The sequence below is a fragment of the Diorhabda sublineata genome, chromosome 1 (assembly GCF_026230105.1).
Source record: "Diorhabda sublineata isolate icDioSubl1.1 chromosome 1, icDioSubl1.1, whole genome shotgun sequence".
Lineage (NCBI taxonomy): Eukaryota > Metazoa > Arthropoda > Insecta > Coleoptera > Chrysomelidae > Diorhabda > Diorhabda sublineata.
The window spans coordinates 14,177,467-14,203,715 of record NC_079474.1 but is presented as its reverse complement, the minus strand read 5'-3'; the positions used below and the strand labels follow the sequence as shown (position 1 = coordinate 14,203,715).

The 26,249-nt window shown below is 32.5% G+C and overlaps 1 protein-coding gene across 2 annotated transcripts in view; it reads right to left on the bottom strand.

Annotated features, from left to right (window-relative positions):
* Positions 1-21,851, bottom strand: part of LOC130449402 (receptor-type tyrosine-protein phosphatase kappa) — a 59,572-nt gene extending 37,721 nt beyond the window's left edge. For both annotated transcript variants that reach the window (XM_056787207.1, XM_056787215.1), the window contains exons 1-2: positions 21,562-21,851; positions 3,547-3,828 (exon numbers count right to left, since the gene is read on the bottom strand). In XM_056787207.1, coding sequence (XP_056643185.1) covers positions 3,547-3,772 — 226 coding nt within the window. In that variant the 5' untranslated portion in view covers positions 3,773-3,828; positions 21,562-21,851. The remainder of the gene's footprint in view (positions 1-3,546; positions 3,829-21,561) is intronic.
* Between the last annotated feature and the right edge of the window lie 4,398 nt (positions 21,852-26,249).

Sequence of the window (26,249 nt, the reverse complement as noted above, 5' to 3'; positions counted from 1 at the left end):
TATTGTAACCCTATTTATCATCCTATAATTGCCGTTTAAATATCCTCAGAATTTTCCACAGTATCCGTAGAAAGTGTCTTCTCATTCAGTAAGCAGTTTTATGTCATGAATACTGAATTAAACTTGGTCGATATTCGATTTATGCCATTCAATTTTGTAGGGACGAGTCAGAAGGAAACGTGCCGAAATGAGAAACTTGAACTTGATCTTGGCGAAGGAGAAATTTCAAATTAATGTTTATTCTGGATAGACGGTATAATCTTATCAAAATTTTAATTTCATAATCGATAATCTAATTTTAATGGAAGGTACTATGTAATTTCTCAAGAAATTACACGCCATTTCTTGTTACCTGTGGATAAATTATCATTTCTAGTATTTTGGAGGATTTAATTATTTTCTGAATAGGATCAAGTGGATGTGATTGGAAATCTTACTTACTCTCAGTTAAAATCTTAAGTTGTCTATGAAACAACAAACCTAATTTCAAAAAATTTCAATTATACAAAGGAAAATATTAAAATGGTATGAGAAAAACAAGACACAAAAACACTCCATGGATTAATATCCCGACTAAAGACATCTAAGAACCAATCTTTCAACGTTTGATTAATGAGATAGACTTCTGGTCAAACCCGATCTATAGCTTTGCCGGCAATAACATACTGGTGTCTTCGTTCAAATCAACTGCCCCAAGGAACTTTGGTAATACCAAAATCCGTAGACAGCAACAATCATTATCGATCTTGAAAGCATTCTGGAATTGGGTAGAAGGGATCTGATTAAGTTTAATTCAGTGATCAACCAGGCTTCTGTTTTTACAAAGAGGGAAGGTACTCCGTCACAGGATTTGGCCCTGTCTGGACATAAAACATTACCATCACCGCAAATTCATTGTTTGGTGTTGAGGTTGAAAGCAATATGTCCTGGCATAGTTACGTAATCGATTTAGTCTAGGCAGCTCTATAATTCCCCTATCTTTAAAATATTGCTTGGCTTCTAAATATACCCTGAGGATGCTAGACTTAATACCAGGACAACTTAGGGCATAGAAAAAAGGTCATTGACCTATTGAGCAGTTTTTGCAAAACCTATTTGACAAACAGATGGGACTCATGAGCACCAAGTTCGCTGGTAGATGCCCAGAACGTTAATTAATCTGAGGATGTTCGGCTCAATACAGAAAAGAGCAATTCGACTAAAAGGCGATGCAGAATTGACCGGAAACTTGAAATGGTTAGAGTATAGAAGAAAATTCGCCGACCGGACTCTGTTGAGAAGTTTTTGCAAAACCTATTTGACAAACAGATGTGACTCATGAGCACCGAGTTCGCGAGTTCGGAGCTCCTTCCTTTGGAGCAGTGTAAACCAGTAAATTTTGCGATTGAGAAAAACATTGTTATGAACAATAAAAAATATTTCACACTTGCAACGATGTCTTTTTGACGGACAATTTAGGGTGTTTCAAATTTCCAAAAGTTTGAATTTCAAATGACTTTGCTCTTGCCCTGCGTCCAAGTGATGTAAACGTTTGAACATGAACAGTTTTTAACCTGGTTTACGTATTTCTAATTTTGAATTATATCGGAAACACTAAGTTCTAATGGGCTTTGTTTACTTTGAGTTTTATAATTAATATATAAAATGGCAACTAAAAGAGAAATTTAGCTGTTAGAAAAAGTGCCTAGTAGTGAGTTTTTAGTAGCTCGGCTTCCTTCAAAGGAACAAGAACTCTTAGTATTCATTTACCATCATAAGAAACTGAACGAAACACTTTCTGAAGCATCTAAAACCACCAGTACTAAACTTCAAGTAGTTTGGAAGAAAGTAAATATACCTGTTAAAACTGAAGAAAACATTCGTATTAGAATACAGAAACTGTACAAAGGATATCAAAATCTCGGCAAAGAAAAATCAAGAAATACGGATAAGGCTAAGTTAAAACGCGAGATGTGGAAAGGTGATCTGGTCGAATTATTTGACATTTCCCGCCAAAATGTAATGGATATGACTGAAGTATCACAAGAAGATAAAAACTTTCTCATGTCTCAAAGAGAAGATCGTATGAGTTCATCAATGAGTGGTGTTGATAAGGTTTTTGCCGCTAAAGCTAAAACGAAAACTTTAAAAAAAGAAAAACAAGAGTTATACAAAAGCAAACACTTCCAATCTATAGCTGAGATTAATAAGACAGTAGCAGTTGAATTCTCATCTGCGTCATAATCCGAAGATGAAAAAGGACAGTGAGTTTTTGGCTCCAGTAACAAAAAAACAACGAGCGATTCCTAAATTAAAGACTGTAAAGGAAAAAATGTTCTTGAATTTAGACCAAAAACCTACAAAGAAAAAAGAAACAAAAATATTAGAAAGCAAAACCTTTGATTTTGAAGGGAAGGACATCAGTGACTTTGTTACTAAAAAAACAAAACTTTTCTTTGAAATGTTTGGAATTACCGATATCATAGAATCCTGTATGGAATCTCTACGAAGTCATGTTGATGCCCTTAAGGTTGTTAATGATACTGCAGAGAGAGGTATTGCATTAATAAAACAGTTCAATGAATCAGCAAGAGACGAACAACAAAAACAATTCTTATTGAGGATCGTCGAACATCACAGAAAAGCCGTCACTAAACGAACTAAAAAGGCTATTGCATCGTACATAGTTGAATAATTGATACAATATGTGATTTTTTTTCTAAAGGACTATCTTATTGTTTATATCAATCATTATCTTAACCTTGTGATTTATAATTTCAGCAATAAAATCAATTTAAGTTGAAAATTTGTATTTTGTAATGTATTATCCAATCATCTCCAAATTTCACACAGATAACTTATACATCACCTAGACTCAGGGCAAAAGCAAAGTCAGCAAGAATTTTATATTTTATTTTTTACCATTAAAAATGAAACACCCTAGACAATATAGAAGAATTGCCTAAAAATGTAAAACATGAAGGAAAAAGAAAATTCTCTGATAAAGTTCTGGCCGGATGTGCGATTTTCAGATCTTATATAGGTCGAATAAGGGAGAAGTTGTAAATTCTGAAACTGCCTCACTAAATTAGTAGATTTTGTACGTCAACTTTTAAACAGAAAAGTGTATTACGGAGCGTGGCAAGCCAAAAATGAAAAACAAAACTTAATTCGTAAGAAATTGCACCTAATTGTATAGTTTAGTTTAACGTATTAGCTTCGAGATAGAAAGATTGAAAAATCTTGAAGCAACTGACGTCTAGTGCTGTTTTAAATAAATAGAGAATCATTGAAATACGGGGTATATGTTAAAAGTTATTATTAATAAAAATGTTATAATTCAAAACATTTAACAACGCAAATTTCGTTATTCAATACTACATCTTTTGTATACGGTATCAATTAAAGTAATAAATAAATTTCTTATTTTTCAGATCTCTTTTTTATGGTTTTGTTGATAAATTATCTTGATTTCAGGTCTGCATCAATTAAATTTTCGTTTGGAAGCATATAATATTGAGACTTCGACTTTTAGTTTTTATCAAATAAATAAATCGAATAACTTACCACTGTTGAACCGACTAGTAGGCAGTAAACCACTATTGAGCATCGACAGTTTAATCGCGTTTGGAATGGAAGCGAACGACGTAGCGGCACTATTATTCCTTTTTTTTCTTGGCTTTTCCACATCGTTGTGTCGGGGAGTAGATCTCGACCTGTGTTTGGACTTTTTTATTGTTCCTCCGGAAGAATGACCACTACGATGTTTGTTAGTCTCTTGTTCACTAGACATTTCGTTACGAGCTCACGACCTCACGGTATTTCCTTTCACGATCATTCGTATTACAACTGAAAAAGAAATAAGAAAAAACGATAAAGAATGTTCGGTTTTTATTAGAAAATGTACTAAGATTTCTGTCTCGGCTTAATAGAAATTAAATGCTATAAATCCTTACTGATATTATAAATTTGGAAACGTGGATGTTTGTTACGCTTTCACGCAAAAACTACTTGACGAATCATCATGAAACTTTGTACACATATTCTGCGAGGTACTAGAAGTAACAACAAATAACAACATTTTGCAACTTCATCGCCATCTAACATACAGTATACTATATTATCGACGTACTATATTACCGACGGTCAAGTCAATATTTATTCAGCTGTTTGGAATTTTTGAGGTTAGGTACCATTGTTATTTTCAACTGTAACTGAAAGCGTATTTCGTCACGGGCCAGTGCAGCAAAAGTTGCACGAAATCTTCGGTTCATGCAGAACTGAGAAGACAACAGCAAGCAAAGCGACAAAGTGATTTAAGAGCTTCTGGAACACCTCTTCGGACCCAACGTCGTTTAGAAAGATATGCTCAGCAGCGGGTAGCTAGCAGAGCTATAGAAACGCCAAAACGATCACAGGCTAGAAAAATTGTTCGAGCAGAAATAGATACTACGCGTCGTCGAAACGCTGGATTTCACAATCGTCCTTTAATTGTTATTGGCTAAATGAATAAAAAATGTCAATATTGCAATGCACTTAAATGGAAAGATGAAACTCCTGGAATGTACTGTTCCAGAGGTAAAGTTTCACTTCCATTGCTTGGTGAAACAGAAGAACCGTTGAAAACTTTGTAGTTGAATGCTACCGATGAGTCAAAGCGATTTTTGAGTAAAATCAGAAAATACAACTCTTGCTTTCAAATAACATCCTTTGGAGTGGATAAAGTTATAAGAATGCCCGGGTTTTCACCAACTTTTACAGTTCAAGGACAAATATATCATCAAATTGGATCAATTTTTCCAGGTGATAATGAGCAGCATAAATTTTTGCAGGTTTATTTTATGGGTGACGGACAAAATTAAGTAAACCGTCGTTGTCAGTTTATTGAAGAAGTAGATTGATATATTTCTATTTTAATGATTTCTGATACTTATTTAATGGATTCGATGCGAGCAAAGCCGCGGGTAAAAGCTAGTTTAGACTATAAATGTGTGGGGATGTACGACGAACTGAATCGATATGTATATGGAAAAGTACTGGGACTAGTGCTCTGAAAATTTGCTTGCATGAGTTTTTCAAAATGCTCGTTTTAGCTAAAATAATTTCAGTTTTCTGAAACTTCTGGTTATACCGGAAGTGCACACAAACTTCGTTATTTTAAGCGGAATGCTATTATTTTTATAAAATTTTTGGAATCTACGTAAAATTTTAATATAACTTTATATAAGGCATAGTATGCCTAAAGTCCACCAATTTTTAATTATTTCACATTTTCGAAATTTTTTGACAAATGTAGCCTTCCACTAAAAAAATTATATTTCTAAATTTAAGTGAGTCATGTCTAATATTTTTGGGATTTGGACAAATAACACTTACAGCTTTCAAAATCTGTAAAAACATTGACAAACATTTATATAGGGTGTTCAGAAAATGGTGTCGAATTTCGCTATCTAAAAACTTAATTATTTCAAATCGCAACTATGTTTTTCTTTACCAATGGATTCTACGCTTCAAATTTAGGAGACTTTATTGGGAAATTTATATATCTCAAATTAACGGTTTTTGTAGATACTTGAAAAAACTGAAATTTCCATGGTTTTTATTTGTCGGTTGTTCTGGAGCGATCAAAAAAGTTGTCGAAGATAGCGAAGTGTTATTTGTCCAAATCTCCAAAATATTAGACCTGACTCACTTAAACTTTGAAATATTTTTTTTAGTGTCTAAAAATTTAGAAAATGTGAAATAATTAAAAAATGGTGGACTTTAGGCATACTATGCCTTATATAAAGTTGTATTGAAATTTTGCGTAGATTTCAAAAATTTAATAAAAACCTTAGCATTCCGTTTTAGATAAAAAAATTATGCTTATATTTTTACTATTAATTATGTGAGTTGAAAAAAATAAAGATTAATCTCTCAGCGCAATAGAATGTACAATATTCTTGGTTATTCCGTCTTTAGCCAACACATACAAACTGGATGGTCTTCCGTGGGAAAAATATGGTGTTTCCAAATCCTAGCCACATACAGACAATGTCTTGCCTTGTGCCTTATTGATCGACATAGCGAATGCCAATTTAATTGGAAATTGAGTGCGTTTGAATTCAATTGGCACATCCGTAGGAATGGCTTCAATAACGTTTTTCATTAATTCATTAATGACTAATCGCGTGCCCTTACACAGCCGTGGTGGGTTCAAGTTACGAAGCAGAATAATCGGAGTTCCAATCTTCAATTGTAAATGGTTTAGTGGCATGCCTCATACCTGGCAAATCCAATTAATTTAAAAACTCAATTGGATAATTCTGTGGTATCGCAAACTGCATCGTAGATTTGGATGACATCAAGTCCCTAGGCAACAACTGTTGTATCTTTAAATTTAATCCATTTCGTGCTGCCAAAATCGCTGTTTCTGCCATTTATAGTCCAGTCAAATTAGTCCTTAAAATAGAAGTAAGGTTACAAAAAAACAAACGAAATATTTTTTTTCAATTCTCTCAACCCCTATATCACGGAAATGGCAATACTTATGAAAAAAAGTGTAGATACATATTTTGTAGAGAATCTGATGATCTACAATTTTTGTTTGAACTATTTTTGCTGTAAAACTCACCATTTAGCTGAAAAACGCGAAAAAACCTAATTTTGCAAACTTTCACCACTAATCAAATTTTTTGCATAAGGGGATTGATGGGGACTTTTCACAATTCATTTATAATAGTATTCTGAGCATTCATACCAATTATTAGCTCTTTGGGAATTTTTGTAACCTTCAAAGTCTTATTTGACTGGACTATTATGCTTTTCATATTGTGTGTGTACATCGGGAATTATGTTATCGATGAGAATCGATGATTGTGCTAAAGTCCGTCTGTAATTTTATGCATTTAGTATTTTCATGTACAGCAACTTTCCCCTCGCCAATATCTAACAGTTGTTTAGAGAAAGCTTCGACGGATGGATGAAGGAACTTACAACACGTGTTTATTTACATGAGATCAAATTTATATATCTCAAATTAACGGTTTTTGTGGATAATTGAAAAAACTGAAATTTTCATGGTTTTTAATTGTCGGTTGTTCTAGCGAAGTGTTATTTGTCCAAATCCCCAAAATATTAGACCTCACTCACTTAAACTTAGAAATATATTTTTTTTAGTGTCCAAAAATTTAGACAATGGACACAAGATGAATTATGAATCTGCGAAAGTTTTAACAACTAAAAGAAACTACAAAAAACGTCTATTGCTAGAAACAAAACTGATTTAAATAACTTTAGTGTAATTTATGCATATCTTTTAGAAGTAACTGAAACGTTAAGCTTGAGCCTTTGAAAATATTTTCTCTGATCTATAATTATTTTAATTTTATTAAATTGCATGATCGTCCATAAAACAAGTTCTCTAACATCAAAATCTCGTGACCTTCTACTCTTAAAGTTAACGTTATTCAGTCTTATTTCCAGATTATTATGATCTTCTGACTATAAAAAAAGCTTCCAAGATAATAAAATTTTTTATTCGGTTAATCGTCTGTGGTTTTAATCTTAGATATAAATATAAATTTGGAAATAGCTAGTAAAACTAGGCCGATATCTTGTTTGTGCAATAATGATTACAAATTTTCAAATGCAATTAACACGTTTTCAACGTGAGAAAATCAAGCGAAATTTTCTATCTTAAAATACAAGATTTTTAACATTGCTTAGGTATTTGGAATACTGACCGCGTTTTTGAACCCACACGCATCATTAATGCGTAATTTATGTTCTTGTAGAATGCGTGTTTCAGCAGAACTACTACAAATAAATTCGTTAAAAAATTTCGATTTTATTGTTTGGTTTCCAAATTGAAAATAAAATTAGATACGTTATACGTATTGTTAGTGAACAAACTACAAGAGTTCTGTTTACGATTTTCCGTTGCAGCCACCGCTCACAAGTTAATGTAGTACTTTTTTGCACTCTTATGGCGTCGATTAATAACACTGGCTGACAAGATTTATGTAACACAGGCGAGCCCTAACAGGGTCACTTTACAATTGCATAATTATCCCTGTTTACATTAGCAGGTAAGTCATTTTATAAAGGGGCGGTTAATATGGGTAAATTTTATGGCCGAAAAAATACCTGTACCGTATTATCCAGAATAATAAACAGAAAAATTACATTAAAAATTAGTATTTTGTTGAGTTTCATAGTAAGTGGTTCTCTGTTCATATATAAAAAAGTCGAAAATGCCCAGTCAAATGCGCCGGAGTTGAAAAACTACTGACAAATTTTGCTATATTTGTGGAGAATTTATGGCGAAATCGCAAGTCAACGCATTTTCCGAAAATGTGAAAAAAGCCTATTTCAAATATTTTGGTACTTTAATTGCAATTTGCAATTGCAATTCCAATGGTATGGCAACCATTTTGACGACTGCTATTTTTGTCTAACAAGGTTCTTCTAAGAAAGGAAAGGACAAGATCGAATATCCAAATTTGCCGTCTGCTATACGACCTGTTCCCCATAACGAAGATTTACCAGTACCTAATGCGCCTTTAGATTCGCAAAATATTGTTTAAAAAGATACTGGAAACACAAGGTATCATCAGGAAGCTCCGAAGAACCCAAGTAACAGTTCCGGTGATCCACATTTGATTGTTCAAAATGAGTTGGGGTTATCAAAGAGACAGTCTGAACTTCTTGCTTCCCGTCTCAAAAAATGGAACTTGTTAGCCACAGAGACGGCCTTTAGAAAAAGAAAAGCTGCATTTTTTGCATTCTACAGTATGGAAAATTCATTGTGTGCATGTACGGATATTGATGGTCTAATAAAGGAACTTGATATTGAGCATAATCCCAATAAGTGGCGCCTATTTATTGACTCTTTGAAATACAGTTTAAAAGCAGTACTATTACACAATGGAAATTTAAAATCGTCTATTTGCCCATTCTGTGAAAATGAGAGAAACTTATGAAAATATTTGCTTGCTGTTAAACAAAATACACGATACAAATTCATTTATTTAAAGGTGTTTTTCCTAGACGTCTAATATCTAATAAAAATTAATTTATGAATATGGAAAATTAGCGGTTAGACAGAGGACAAAATTCAGAACCCCTCGTGTTGTATGTCTGTTGGAACTATGAAGGTTTAGTGTACTAAGAAATCATTCCAGATGGTCGCCCTGTCAATGCCATGGTACTAGTATATACTGGACAACTGATACGAATGTATAAGGTTCTATCAGGGAAATAACCAGGTTTAGTTAATAGAAATCAGGTTCGCTTAAATGCAGTAGGACAATTTTTCGCACTTTAGCCTTAAGATTAGTTTTACCAAGGTCTCAAACAGCTTTCTGAACATTGGTTTAAAATAGAGTACGGTGAATGAAATTTCAAGACTTTTTTCGTATGATTATTCAATAAACAAGGTTAATTTTGAAAACTGACATTATATTTGTGAGTTTCATGCCTATTAATATTTCCATCAAAATATTAAAGTCATATTAACAAAGCATTTATTATCAATACTAGCTTTCAATAAAATAATTTTTAACTGGATCATAATTTAAATGGATCAAAATATTGTTTATTTTTAAATGTAATTGTCATTCAAAAATCCATACATTTTTTATATTGTACTTCATCTGTGGCTTAATCATCATTTAGAGTTATACTTAATATAACAAGCGAATATAATTTCAGTAAAATTAAATACGAAGATGAATTTGTTGCTTCAAAGTTTTATTTGTAACTTAGAAACTTGAATGAAAGTTACAACGCACTTTTTGATAAAAGTTACTCATAGAGCTAAAATATCTGTGACTGAACAAGTTCTTAAGACTGTAATTGTGACTTCTTAGTTAGGATCTACGGGATTCAAAACACAATAGTACGGAGGTAATCTTAAAGCAATGTGATTTTTTTGACCATTTTGTCTACTGCATATTATTTGGTAATTATTTCTCTTTTTGAAACCTATATAAGTTACTTTTTTTATAATTCTCTCCGAAATATTAATCTTGTACAAGTAGAAACTCCTGTATGTCCGCTTTGGAAGAATATTTAGTTAGAATTTTACGAATTTTTCTTGAACACGGCCCTTAAAGAACCTTGGCCTCCCGGACTGTCCTCGATTCTTCCCCATGCTGTAGTTTTCTCCGCCAGTTTCGAACGCTAAGCTCTTTTAGGTCCTGTTCTACGTCGTTCTGCCATTATACGTGGTAGTCTGCAGTCTTACGGCTTTTGCAGGTATGCAAGTTTGATTCCTCGATCCTCCAGCATCCGCTCTTGAGGCTAACCTCTCCAGTATCAGTATTAGTATGGATGCGCCATTTTCCTTGGTCTTGAGTTAGGCCATAGATACGCCGAAGTACTTTCGAAAGCGTTATCTAATGCAATCAGTTTTTGTTTGAACCAAGACTCGAGAAGGGTCCCTTCGATATCCTGGTGCCCTCAACAACTTCGAATTCAATAATATTACATACATCATTCACCCAACCTTGCTCCCTACCGTATCGTAACTGTCCATCCAAGTAATATATTTGTTTCCCTGAAGCCATATTTCTTTTTCGTACCGAACATACCTCAAGAATATGTCTCTTATTTTTAGAATTTAGATTTTAGAATACTTTGAACAATTGGCATTATATTTGATGTTAATATCAGTTTTTGAGCATCCGCTGATAAATGTTGTCTTTTTTCAACTGTTAGATCTTTCTCTGTGTTAGGCTCTAGTAGTAACCAAATCTGCAAATCGACATAATGATGGTTGATCTTGAAGCCACATACTTCATTTGAGAATAATTTAACATTTAATTCAACACACACTTGCACAGCTCACAATTAACTACTGACTGTGAACCGGAAACCCTACTGAAAAAACCTACCTGATTTGTAATTACGTATACTACCTATTTACATTGATTATTTTGTCAGTAACCTTCGATTTAGTACATGGTTTTATATAGGAATGCAAAGGGATTTACTTATTGTTTAGTGTTGTTGTTTATCAATACTTTCAAATGATTCACTGATTCTGAAAATTAAATATTGTAATGCTGACTTGGACAAGTTGTTTACTATTCAGTTCACAGTGGGTCGTCTGTTATCTCTGTAAAGATAAGATGTTCGCTATTTGTTTATATCAACGTTTATTTACTTGTGAACGCACTGTTTAACATTGCTTTCATTTCTTGAGAATACAAGAGTTACTAACCACGTTCATACACCGAGTGAAGATCGAAATATAAATAGAAAAAAAAAACATGTAAATGAACTAAATCACATTAAAAAATATTATGATTTACACGAAGCGCGTGGCTAAAGTAATAAAAGTAAATTTATCACACCTAAAACTTACTCAACCATAACCCGTAATTACCTAAAATACTTTAGCAATAAAGTTTATATTTAAACCAAATTCTTTGAAAAAATTCAGGTCGAATTATTTCAGTTTAACGGTTAGGTCAAGTGCAGGGAAATGTCCTATTTTTTAAAATTTTCTAAAAATAATTTTAAGGATAATAATCGACTAACTTAGAATCTTGACTTTTGAATTTTAATTGTTCATTTGTAAGCCTGGTACGCTCACGTGAGAAGAAAGCAATAGAGTAGACTTGAAGGGAAACCAATAGGGAAAAGAGAGCCCGCACGACCACCAAAGAGATGGATGGACAACTGGCAGTCCATCTCCCGGGAACTGATACAGAGGAACCTGCAAAACTAACAGATCGTGATATTTTGAAAATGAATAAGAAGAAGAAGATTTGAAAACATGAGTATCAATCAATCTGGAAGAAAACGCCATAAGCTTGTTGAAAGGTTGTCGAATTAACTACAAGATTTCTATATATGGAATCTTCATTGTCATTGTCAATTACCTTTGCGAGGCATTGTGCTAACATCACAATTTGATCTTAGGATCAATCAGCAACTTAAATTACTAATCTGGAACCAACCAAGGTCTTCAACATGCCCTCTACTCCCATGAACACGAAAGGTTTGGCGTCTTTGGTCTTTGTCTAGCCGTTTCTTTCTTGTTTCCTTTCATTGTTCTAGTTATCCTATCTATTCTTATTATTATGTAGTAGTAGTACTTCAACTGTTTCTTTTTTATTTATTCTATTATTAGTTTCTCTCTATTTGATAGGATTTAATGTCTACTAATGAGGAATTGATCAATAACCAAGTACCCAATGGATGGAACAAATACATATTATTTGTAACTTTCCTTTGTGGCTTATTACTGTTAGTATATCCCACCAGCTTAATTGTGTTCGTTAGCCCAGCGAGCTAAGGCGAGAGCCTACGGATTCGTCAGTCGTTCAAATCCTGTGAAAACATTTGTTTTTTCGGCAAATTTCTTTTTGAAATTATCATTGCAAATTTTTTCTTTACATCGAATCAAATTTTACAATTGTACGCCCTATGACTTTGTGACTGGAACTTGTAGAAAAATTGTATTTTTGACTTTAAATCGAATTGAAAAGTGGAAAATAAAAAAATCAAAAAAACGTTTCCATAGCATTTGAAACTAAAAACTGAAATATAATGAATATTGTTAAAAAAAAACTTGAAAACACGCTTCTAAAGCACATCAAACTTTTTTCATATTAATAGAAATATGTTTTATTAATTATTGTTTCAAGTTTTTTTATTTTAATTTTTTTTTTGAGCATCACGACAATCGCCTGTTTTCTTCAATATTCATATTTCTTTATTTTTAAATCTTTTCTAATAGAGTAATCATATTATTTATAACATCTTGTATTCATCTCTTCTTCTTCTACAAAATGTAATTTTTTGCTACAATAATAGTTTCTAGTTCATTCTATAGATAGAACTAAGAATTACCAGCTGGGAAACTGCGGCCTCATGTCCAGGTTTGTATCAACGAAGTGACAAGTTAAAAAAACTTGCAAGTACTCGGCTGATTTCTTTATTACTCTTCAACTTCATATCTTCGGTGTTTATGATTATAGTTCAGTGCTAGTTAGCCCTGTGAGAACGTGCTGTGATTTATACTTTTATTTTTTTATTACATCTTTTTTTGCCTTCACCTCGTCCCATTGTATGCACCACGTTTTATTATTAGGTTTGTCGTGGATGGTGTAGTTTAAAGTCCGGATCCCTCGTAGATAGAAGCTTTGTAAGTTTGTCAGGTTTGGTAATACATGGAATTACACAATAAAAGGATTTCTTTTATAACTTGTGAAAATGAATGAATCATTTGACAATATTTGAACTCACGTTCTGGAGCCATTCGTTCTACATGGTCTCTCCATTGGCGGCGTCTTGCTCTTACCCATCTAACGACATCTTGTACTCCCAGTTCTCTTAAGCTATCTGTGTTGGGTATTCTATCGTGGTGTGTGGTACCCTTTATTGTTCGTAATATCTTCATCTCTGCTGTTCTCATTTTTCTCTTTGTTTGTGTTGTGTCTGCCCTTGTTTTTGCGGCATAGGTTAGTATGGGTCTGATACAGGTCTTGTAGATTCGCGTCTTACTTTCTATGCTCATATATTTATTTCTCCATATAATGTCCCGTAAAAATCCCGATATTCTAGTTGCTTTCTTGATCTGCTTATCTACCTCGTCCGTTATGTTTCTGCTGCTCGTTGTTTCCACGCCCAAGTAGTTGAAGTTCATTACTTGCTCTATAATGCGCTCATTTACTACCAACTTGCATCTTATTGGGTCTTTGGATATTACCATGCTTTGTGTTTTCTCGCATGAAATTTGCATGTTAAGTCTCTGTGCCGTCAGGTTAAATTTATGAAGGAGGCGTTGTAGATCGTCTTCATTTTCAGCTATAAGTATGGCGTCATCTGCGTAGCAAAGGATTCTCAGACGACGGTTATTCATTTCGAATCCTGCATTAACTTCGTTTACGCTCTCAATTATTTGGTCTATTATAACGTTGAAAAGGCATGGGCTGAGGCTATCTCCCTGTCTTATGTCGGATGGGACTTTGAGTTCTCTTGTTAGCCCACAGTCTGTTTTTATTCTTGTTTTGGTGTTGATGTTAAGTTGCCTTAATAGATTTGTATAATGCCTCTTGACGCCTTTTTGGTTTAGTCGGTGGATTACATCGTTGAGTTTTACTCTATCGAATGCTTGCTTTAGATCTACGAAACATGTGTACATGAGTTTATTGTATTCTATGGATTTCTCTATCAACTGGCGTAATATAAATATTGCGTCTATAGTGGATCTGTTTGGGCGGAAGCCTTGTTGCTCTTCTGAGATGCCTATCTTAGCAGTTATCTTATTTGCAAGTATCTTGGTAAATAACTTTAACACACTACTAAGCAGCGTTATGCCTCTGTAATTCTTCGGATCTGATTTTAAACCTGTCTTGTATATAGGTATAGTTATACTAGTTCTCCATTCTTCGGGTATTACTCCAGTTCTTTCTATTTTATTGTACAGTTTTATTAATTCTTTTTCGATTTCTGGGCCCCCGTTCTTCAGTAGTTCATTTGGGATATTGTCTGTACCTGGTGATTTTCTATTCTTTAGTTTCTTTATGGTTGTTTGTACTTCTTCTAATGTGATGGTTTCTTCCTGTTCGTTTGGGGATGACGGGTTTGCGACTTCTTCTTCGTCCCTGCTTCCGTTGTTATCATATAGGATCTCAAAATGTGCTGTCCATGTTTCCTGATTTATAACATTTATCACTACCTCCTCGTTGATTGGTTTCTTCCTTTTTCGTATCATGTTCCATATTTTTTTCTGGCCTCCGTACAAATCATGTTCCATTTCCACTGAGAAATTTTCCCAGTATGTTTTTTTCAGTTCTTTTATTGTGTTGGTTGTTCTATTTCTCACTCTTTTATAGACTTCTTATTCTTCCTGTGTTCTATTGGTAATGTATTTTATGTACGCTTTCTTTTTTTCATTTGCCAGTTCCTTAATTTCTAGAGTGAACCAGGGTTTATTGTGTGTTCTATTCGTGTCTATTGTTCTTTCTCCTAGGGATTCCTTTGCGCTGTTCTTTATGTTATTCTTTAGTTTCTCCCAGGCGGCTTCTACGTTGTCGGTTTCTTTTATAGGGTTTTGGACAATTTTTTCGCGGAGTCTGTTTTGATAGAGGTATTTAATGCTTTCATCCTTAAGCGACTCTATATTAAATTTCGATACGTAGTTGGGTGTTTTTCTTTTCTTTATTATGTGGGATACGCGGTATTTACACAATACTAAACCGTGTTGTGTGCCGATATTTGCCGATGTTAATACCCGTACGTCAAGTAGCTGGGAGGACAAATATTTATAAATGAATAGGCTTTATTGTTTTTCAAAATATTCTCCATTAATATCAATACACTTTTGCATGAGTTTGAACCAATGGCTTCTTCAGGTGTTAACCTCGTATTTTATTTTTGATCTACAGATATCATTAGGTCTTAAACGAGGACTATACGGCGAATGAGTAATCAATTCGATGTTTTGACTTTGATTTGCATTGAACTGTTTTAAATATTTGTAAACAATTAAAACAGCACTCAAATGACAATATGTTTGACATTAAAAATGTCAAACTTTATGATGACATTGTCAAATTTGACATTTTCACGTCAGTGTTGCCATATCTAGAAACTTAAGTAACAACCCTCGTATAGAATAGTTATTAGCAGAAAGTTTTGTGACTGATCGCGTCTATTTTAACACTTGTTAACGTAATAAAAAATAGATATAAACAAACTTGTAACGTAAATAAATAGAACATTCCATGAGACTAATTATCCGATCATTATTATTATGAAGATATTTTCAATGCCTCCCGTTAAGAAATATAAAATATTTCTAGCCGTAAGTTTAGTGTTGCTATAAAACAAACACATATACTCTGAACCTTGGAATAGAACAGTCTATAATTAAACATATTTTAAATGGCGATTGATGCCAAAAGACACAAAATTTGTTATCTTTTTGATATTAGCGATTACACCTATTTGCACTTTGAAATAAATTTAATATAAATTATAAATTAATTCGTCAATCATATAAAGGAGCCTCGAGATTTAAATAATTACATATACAAGTGATTCATTGAAAAAAAATATGAATTACTTTATACCGAAGAAAAAATCGATAAAAAGGTTATCCTGATGCACCTAAGTTAGCACAACAAGCTATATTTTGCGGGTAGTCTCCACAATAACTAATTTTACCAGAAATTTTCAAGTATCAACGACAATTCAAGTCGTAGTTTATCAGTTTTACGAAAAGCATCGGAATTTAGTAATTTGGTAGAGAACCCACTTAAAAAAAGGTTCATTACAAAATGTTTTCTGGAAGAAATCACTCAAACCGTAAGTATACGAAAAGAATAACCGGGTTCCCGAAAGAACAGATCCATTAGTCAATTTATCGAGAAGAATAAATGACTAGTAACTTCCAAAGAATCGATATGATTAAGTTGCAAATCGATTCAAATATGATCGATAGAAATAACGATTCATGGTAAGCTTTTTAACGAAATAAGAGATTAAACAACGAAAGCGTCTCGAATTTCGGGATGCTTGAAATATATAGTTTGGAAAAATAAATATCTAAATACCGAATGAAAAATCAAGATATATACGATTAGGATAGTACGGACGAAATGAAAATACTAAGAAGTATACAAGGGTAAATTCTACACGACAGAATACTGAATGATGATATTAGTAGCAAAGTAGAATACAGAACATAGGAAGGTAGAGGAAATAGAGATGAAAATTGTGTAACAAACATATGAAAGGAATGTAAGATACTAGATAATTCAGATGGAAGAAGGCCACAGAGCAGACCACGATAGAGATAATGCTGGGGCTCGTCTTCCCGCAAAGACTTGCTGGTAATGAACAGGCAGTAGTAGTCTAGAGCTTATTTATCCTTTATTTAGTCTAATCATTTTTTTCTCGGTCTACCTTTTTTTCTATATAGTACTAATCTGTTTGTTTTCATCGTGAACATTTTATTTTACTCATTATTATTTTTTGCTTTGTTATTAGTTTAAACTTTTTATTTCTACATTTGTCCCACAATTATTATGTGTCTTATTTGAATTGTATTCATCTTGTCTTCATCTAATTTTCAATATTCAAAGTAAAACCTTTTTGGACATACCTTTTTGCAAAGAAATTGATCGTCTATGTGATAATATCAAAATATTAGTTTAAAAGTAAAAATAACATTATTAAAATAAATAAACCTTTTACTAGCCTTCCATTTCGCAATTTTCTCTACTCCAGTAAAGTTTCCACCCTTCAACAATGAGAAAATCTAATCTCCGGAAACCTTTCTCTGTTGTTATAGCCACAAAAATCTCTCTCAAATATTCAACGAACAGCTTGAATACTTAGAAAATAAAAATGAGTTTAGAAAGTTTTTTGGCGTGAAAAATGAAGTTTGGGGACAAAATTAAATTCCCCTTTTATATAATTTATAATCGTACAACAAAGACTATGGGGAGAAATTTTTTTAGTTTAAGAAATCATCGATACGATAAAAAAACTGCATTCAAAACTTTCAAATAGGTAAAATAACTATATTCAATTGAGAAAGTTCAATACAACATTTTAGGTATTATAATAATGAAAATTAGAAATCAACCCTTTACAAAAAAACTAAACAAACTGAGAAAAATTTGCAACTTATGTATAAATTTATTACTAGGTGTATATAACTTACAGTAAAATTCAGTTTTAAACGATATCATAAATATTATTAAGAAAAATGCTTTTAAGGTCTATATTCTAAAATTCTCTAATTATATATATACAAAGCTATACATTCTATTGAGAATTGTAGCCGCTCAACATTGAGCTCTTTTGACACTGTATTTTATCCTATTCAATTACAGTTTTTATCGCATATTTTTGCAGCTTCGACTATAGTTCTCAATTTTTCTCTGCCCTGCATCTGTTTGTTCCAGTCACGTACTCCCAGATTTTTCCATATCATGCACAATCTGGTCTACCAGGTAATTTTTTCTTGCTCGGTCTCGATTCTGTGATTTTCCTTGTATCCTGTTATCCTGTCGTTTTTCGATTCTTCCATTGTATTCTTTTTGCTTCAATTGTATACACTATGTCCTCATTTTCTAATATATTCTTAATTTCATAGTTCATAAGTCCTCTGTACTCATTATTTCCAACTTTTACTTGTCCATGTATTTTCCTAATTATTCTCCTCTTATATATCCTTCTTTGTCTATTTTTGTTAGTCTCATTGTTTTAACGGCGTAAATGTCTAGCTACTGGTCTTATCGTAATCTTGTAGACTCTCAATTTGGTTGCTCTGCTAATTCTTTTGCTCCGCATTACAGTTTTGTACTTATTACATACCCTATATCCCGCTTCAATTATTTGTTTTGTCTCGTTTTCTGTGTTATTTTTGATGCTTATCATTGTTCTTAAGTACTTAAGAAGACTTCGAAGATGATGTCATTTATGTTCACCATTTCTTATTTGCGAAATTCCTTCTTTCTTCCAATTTTTCTGATTTATTTTCAATCTCTTGTCTCTCTTACAATTTTCTCTAGACTCTTTCGTTCTTTGGCTATTAGAGTTACATCATTAGCTTATCCTATTACTTGTATTGATTTATTAATGATACTACCATCGATATTACATTCTCTTGTTATGCCTTCAACTGCTGAGAGTCCGTCATCCCAGCACTTATTTCAAATTCCTCAGCTGGTCCGTTTTTTATTATTACTCAAACCAAACATGATTTTTCAAGATTTCATAGCTTGGAACTGATCGTTCCTTTTTTTTTGTTTCCATTTTCCAGTTCTAAATGTCTCTCTTTCTTAAATCTTCCATCACCTCTTCCTCCCATGTTTACCTTAGACTTCCTTTTTTCTTGTTTCTCCTTGTTCTATGTTAATATTTTTTTTGCTGCTCTAAAATTTGGTATTCTCTATATGTGACCAAGCCACTTTAAACTTTTGGATCTTATTTTTTTGTTTAGTTTTGCTTCTCCAAATAAATTCCGTATTGTTATTTGTTTCTCTCGATAATAATTCGCTTTCCCTAGTATGCTAATGAATATTTTCCTTTCTTATTTATCTCTTCCTCTGCTTTGTTAAAAATCCACATTTTTCCTTCGTAGCACACTGTTGTTCTTATTATTGTTTTTTACAGATGTAGCTTCGCCTCTTTACCAAATTCTTTTGAAACTTATTATCGTATTCAGTGCTTCCAATTGTTTACTTTTACTTCGCAATCCTTGCTTTTAAATTTTCTCTTTCGTCAACGTCGTCCAATTTTTAACTTGTTCTTAGCCCAAACTTATCACACGTTACTGTAAAGGTAAAGGTTATATTTCTTTTAATATTCATAAAAATTTATCTTTCACGACAGACAAAGCTCGAGAATAAAAAAAAATAAGAGTTTAGTCTAATGGTGTTTTAGGGATTGTGAATTTTTTTTTTTGTAGATAGATACCAACAATATACATTCGCATGCAGGAAGCTTTATACCTCGATTAAATGGAGCTTATGTGTTAAATTATGTTATTTATTTCTTTAAAACCCTTCTTTTCACATTTTATATCATTTCTACTTATTTTATTTTTCTTTTCAAGCAACCGCCGTTATGGATCCAAAATAAGAAATTATGAAGCTCCGCAAATGGTTATAAATTCATTTGACGAGAATTTAGTGGCGAAAATTGAAATGAAAACTTCAATTAACTGTGATTTAAACTGTTTTTTATTATAATGTCTTAGATTGATTAACGTTATTTTTGATTTTCTTTTTTAAATATAATACAAACAGATTTGTTAATGTTTTATTCACTTCAATGCTTTCTAAATTGTTAATATCATCATGTATTTCTGTGTTCACTTTTCCGACCAATAAACAAAATGCAACTAAAGTTTATTTATCGAAGAAAAATAGTCAACCAAAACAATGATCAGTACTTGATCAGTACGTGAACGTCCAGGGCGAAACGCAGCGCAGCGCAGCATCGTTATTGGTCATAATCAGTGGCACACCACAAATAAAAATCCACTTGCATCGCTGAAAAAGCCGTTAGATTAAGTGTAGTACAGAAACGGCATCGTATTATCGTACTGCAATGAGATTGTTTATATTTATCTGTTGCTTAATTGTTTTAAACTATTTTCTACTTCAACAGTATCAATACTGTCTACTGTTTCAATATTTCAACAGTTCATCTTCGGTCTCTGAAGACGATAAACGTGTGTTATTGTAAGTGTCGGTATACATAAATTATGTTCCTCAAAATATGATCTTCAATACAACTTTCGCTGCAACCTTATTGTGCATCTATATCAAAGGTGTTTTCCACATTTACTTATCTCCGTTTTCAGAAGTTAGATCTTTGCTACTTGTGAGAATGCAAGTCATTTTTTTTTGACGTATTAGAACTGCCACCCTTCAACCAGCTAACCAGCTTTAATCAATCCCCTGTTCACTGTAGAAGTACTCAAAGGCATATTTCTAGATTCATTGATCTGTGCTATCGATCACGTTTACTGATCAATAAAATACATTTATCTTCAGGGGTTGTCCGTCATGGCGGCGGTTTTTTCAAATAGATCTTTATTGACTGTATTGAAAAAGGAAAAACTATCAACAGCGAGAATTATGTCAATGAAATCAAGCAAAAACGGCCGTATTAGGCTAAGAAGAATTCGTTGTTTTATCAAGACATTGCACCAGCTCAAACATCCGTTATTGCAACAGCCAAAATTAATGAATTAAAGTTTGAATTGCTACCTCACACACCCTATTCACCAGATATAGTCCCCTCGGATTATTTTCCGTTCCAACACTTGAAAAAATAGCTCGGTGGATTGAATTACAGTAGGAAGTAGTAGAAAATCGACTTGGTACCAGTACTCGCGATTATCAGACTCATTGGAACCTTCTAAAAATATCAAACATGGCTATTTCATCTCCATCATTAACCAAGAATCAAGCGAAACGTCGAGCGAAAGATGATTTATTATTTAATTAGACGCATTGACTCCTGCGATGGAAAATTGATCAACAACTCGAACATGAAACATCAATGGTCAAAGAATAATTACCAGAATCCGTTGCAAGGAGAGGTATATTCGAGCAGAAAGTCTTGTGTGGAATTATGAAGATTTAGTGTACTTTTAAATCGTTCCAGAAGGTCGATATATCAATGCCAAGGTATATCAGGGTCATCTGATGTGAATTTATGAGATTTTATCGTAGAAATATCCAGGTTTAGATGAACGAAAGCAGATTGTCTTCCAATAAGACGATGCTAAACCGCATAATGTGAAAGTAGCGTGAATCGAATAACATTGAACTCCTACCACATCCATAATTTAGTCAGGACCTAGTACTATCAGATTACTATTTACTCAGATCCACGGCGACATTTTTGTTTGGGGAAAAATCTAAAGGAGATATTAGAAATTTCTGAGACATCCTCTACGGAATAAATCTTGAGTTTTCCTTAACTATATTTTGTAGACTTTCTAGTTGATTGGTCACTGTTTAAACAGTTATTTATTAGTTTAGTATTAATTCTGATTTCGATTTCAAACTACATCAGTTTTACGAGATAAAATTGTAAAATACATTAAATACTCACTCATAAAAAACTGTAGTCGATTTTTCTTGGTAAATTCACAACTATTACAAAATCATCTTCTACAAACACAAAAAACGGCCGTAGAGTAAAAAGATAAACGCGTTTAACAAATGATTTTGTTTTTCTTATCTCCGAATATCCACGTGTTTCGTGATAGAGGGAGTGAAATGTAGATAAGAGACTGTGTTGTATCCCGTGTCGTCACGACGGCGATACTGACGGCGTCGGTCGCCGGGCATCCGGCGGATCAGCTGTTACGGAGTGTTCTCTGGGTTATATTGGGAAATCCTGGGTGCGCTATGTACTGTATATTTTCTATGACGATGGGCGGTACACATTTCGCGAATCTACCAAGTATTCAGTTGCAGTTAAAGGTTTATATGAGCGTTTGGCTCCTTCATTTAAGAGCAGGACCATATTTTCCGGATAAATACTTTTTTATAGATGAAACGTTGAATGATTACTCGCCTCACAAGTTTTTTGAGAAATGCGGGCTATAAGATTTTATAAGAAGAGAAAACAACGACCGACGACGAATGCTGTACGTTGACTTTCTTTGCACACAACGCCCATAAATACTACCCTATCTACTCTAAAAAAAAATCACGTGAAAACCACTTATCGCTCGATGAGCATTACAGCACTAAGTGCGATTAAAAAAAGCCCTTGGAGGTGAAAAATTCAACACTGACGACGAGGTAGAGGAGTTTGTGCATACGTGACTGTCCGAGCTGCCCAAGCATCAAAAAGCTTCGGGAGACGTGACAAAAATGTGTAACTAGTACCTAGAAAACCTATAAATTTTTGTAAATATTATAAATAAATGTTCTAGAGGGTCTCGATCATATTTTAACCGTCCTAGTACTAGACTTGACATCGATATAATTTTATTAATCAATAGACCACCTACAATATGAATATCGAGATAAAAACCTATTTTAACCATAAAAAATATTTTTTTTTAGTTATTATATTCCAAAAATATGTAGTAGCAATCAATTAAATTATTCCTAATTGTATTAGAATTACTAAAATTTTGTTTGTTTTAGTCAATTTGTTAAAGTAGTTTTTTATCGAATTGATGACCTTTTAATCTATTTCGTAAATACTGAGAAGTCTGTCCTATCCGTCTCAATAATTAAAAGATATTCGATATGTAATTCCACCTATTTTGTTTTTGTACAATTCATATTTCAACATTAAAATTTGATCTGTCACAGTATTTTTTATAAATTTCTAAAATGGGAAAATAAACACTTTTACGATGGGCACTCTGTATATTTTGGTATACCAAGACACTACAGGTGTTAGATCTGGCAATACTGCATTTTTAATTACTATTAGGCCCTATTTTTCAGTTATAGCTATATAAATGTTGATAAAATGAGACGTATGATCCAAGATTCATTATCAAGCGATTGAGGTGTCGGAAACGCAATAATGAATTTAAATTTCTTCTTCATGTGAAAAAATTGTTACCACATACGTTAAACGAATTCCAAGAAGTATCTTTGTAAAATAGTAACCACCACCCTATTCACCTGATTGGGTTGAGTGTGATTTCTTGTTATTTTTTAACCCAACGAGTCATTTGCGTGGTGAATTAATTTCAAAATATAACTAGTTTCAAGTTTCTAAATTTTGGAAGCTCACAACATGAATAAAATCATTTTCTTAACAATAATTTCGGTTTTCTCGTATCTCAAAATATATAGCTTTCCCCTCGTATTCTCTAAGCTGTAAGGATTCAAGTTGAGCTTATTCATACAAAATTTAAACACTGAAATCCTGCTACTGGAAAATTGTAGTCCTATACTGGATACTATGTATATGTACATTAAATTTTACGTGTTTATATATATTCAAGCAGATAACCAGTTTTACATTGCTATGTATAAGGGATTGTTAATATTTAAGGCGCAAAGTTCTCATGATTAATGACATATTTGTAAAAAACAAAAAACTTCTTCAATCATATATATATTACCATTAATTATACAGAGTTATGATAAAGTAATACAACGTGCAACATTCATTTTTGAAAAAAAAAAACAAAAACTCGTCACAAAAGAAAAAACTAAGAGAATTAATGAATCCAAAATAAACTTGCTTTTCAATTTAAGAAAAAAAACTTTATAATTATAAGTATTAAAACTACCTAGTAGTTACCTAATAAGAAAATCTGTTTTATCAATTTTTTCAATTATTTCAAAACAATTTTTCTCAGTGTCATATCAATTATCGAAATACCTATCATACAGTTCTAATCAAAGTATTTTGTTGCTTTTAGAAATGTTCTTCCTTGAGGTCTATACATTTTTGCATGCATTCAAATCAATTTTGAAAATAACTTCCACACTCTTAGCTGATATCATAGAAACAAAAACAAAAAAGTCATTAGACGATAAATCGGGTGAAAACGGACATTAATTCGATGTTTTTCTCTTTCAAATATTCATTTTTTTGTGCTTTACGGGAGCTGATATGCGGAATTTATTTTTTCCACACCTAAATGTTCATGCAAAATCAATTGTTTTATTCTAAGAGACTATTCACATGCTGATCATGTTGCGCACAGCATCGATTTTTTTCGGAATGACAATCGATTTTGGCCGACCTTCTCGACATTCGTTAGTTGTGAACAGTCTTCTCTGTTGGTGTTTCATTCTGCACGAAACGATTCTATTAATTGTTGCTAAGTAAGGCTTTTTTAAAATAATAAAAAAAACGACGTAAGCCTTCACGGTTGATTTCCATTTTAGAATAAACTTGTATTTAAATGTTCACTGTTCAATAACTCACTCAATCAATTTCTAAATTGCCACTGGCTTCGCAACAATGAACATCAGTGTTCCGAAATACAGTGATGCCATAACTTATTAACCTATCGTTCGATTGCAAAAACTCAATTGAAAGAGAAGGGATGGAAATTTTAATAATATGGTAGATTATAGCCATAGGCTTCAAAGTCATGAAGAAGCATTTATTTTGAAAGACCTCCAGCTGCTTTAAGCAGATTAATCAGAATTATTAGGAAATTTAATGAAACGAAGGATGCTTCGAAATCTGAAAGACCAGAAATTTTGCTGTCACTCGGAGACAACCCCCACTACAACAGAAATTGCTTTGCAACAAAAGTTTCATCAGTGATTTGTAGTTTACACCCATAGCCTAAAAAAAATATTTTTTGGGGAAATCTTTCACAGAAATGCACCAGCTCACACATGAGTTATTGCAATGGCCGAAATTGCTACCTTTTGCATCCTATTCACCAGATTTAGCCCCCTCAGATTATTTTCTGTTCCCAGACTTTTTAGACAGTTACTTCTGGGACAATCTTTGTATTAAGTTTTAATTTGGTCTCTAAAATTTCTGTTTATTTGAAAGTAAATCAATTAATTAATATATGAGATTTTTTCTCAACATCTTAGTGCTTATTTTGACAAAATGATTTGCATATATTTATATTTGCATTTCTCTAGAACTGAAGTATGATCATTATATGTTTTCGTTGTCCAATATCTAATTTTCAATATTGGAAATATAAAATTTTGAGTACCAATTTCAAACTTAAGTATTTTTGTTGGCTATCAACATATATTTCGGGGGCGTAGATATAATCATCGCACAGTTTGATACCTACGTAAATCAACCAATTTTAAATAAGAAATGATAACAAAAATCTCCCCATTCATTCGCTTGCCAATAAATTCAAGACGAGCGTACATCTGTTCATAAAAAAATTGAAATCAGTCGGTAGCAATAATTAATTTCCAACTCGCTTTAACAATTTTCTGCATAGCAGCAAATTATTAAGAACGCAACATGTTTTAAAAAGAATTTCATGTCTATTTATGTTTCCGTTGTCTCAAAACAACGAAAGCAGAACTGACACGAATATAAGTAGCGTCGAATAAATAATTTACTTTCAAGTACACACTACATGTAATAAGTTCATATAATACGCGTTGTTGATAGTTTTTCCTTTTTCAAGATAGTCAATGAAAATTATCCCACCCACAAATTCTTGGAAAAAATTTGGAATTTTCCATAAACCATAGATAAAAAAAAGTCTCCAAATGTTCAGAAATTCGTAAAAAAATGTTCAAAAATAGAAACAATATTCAGTAAAATATCAAATTATCAGAAAAACATGATATATTTCAAAAAGTTTTCGTTCCGAAAATCACATTTTCCAACAACACTCATATTTTCACCAAATTTTAGGAAAAATCATACAAAAATCGTAAAACTTCCAGAAGTTTCAAAAATATGCTCAAAATTCAAGAAAGGTTCAATAAGTCCTCAAATTCTAGAAAAAACGTGAAATTTTCCAAAAACTAACAAAAATGTTCTGGAAAAGCTACAAATTGTTTGAAAAATTGTCCTAGAAATCGCCTGAGATTGTTCAGAATACCATCAAATTTTAAAGAAAACTCAAACTATTCCAAAAATTGTCATGGCAATGACCTAAGTTCTAAAAAACTCCTATAAATTATCAAATTTCTGAAAAAAGTCTCTAAATTTCCAAACAAGCTAATATATTTTCAAACCATCCAAAAAGTCAATAAATTTTCAGAGAAAAAACATAAAATTAAATTTTCTAAGAACTTACAAAATTCTTGAGAAAATATTTCAATTTTTCGGAAAAATCCATAAAAATTCCAACATCTATCCTTAAAATAGCT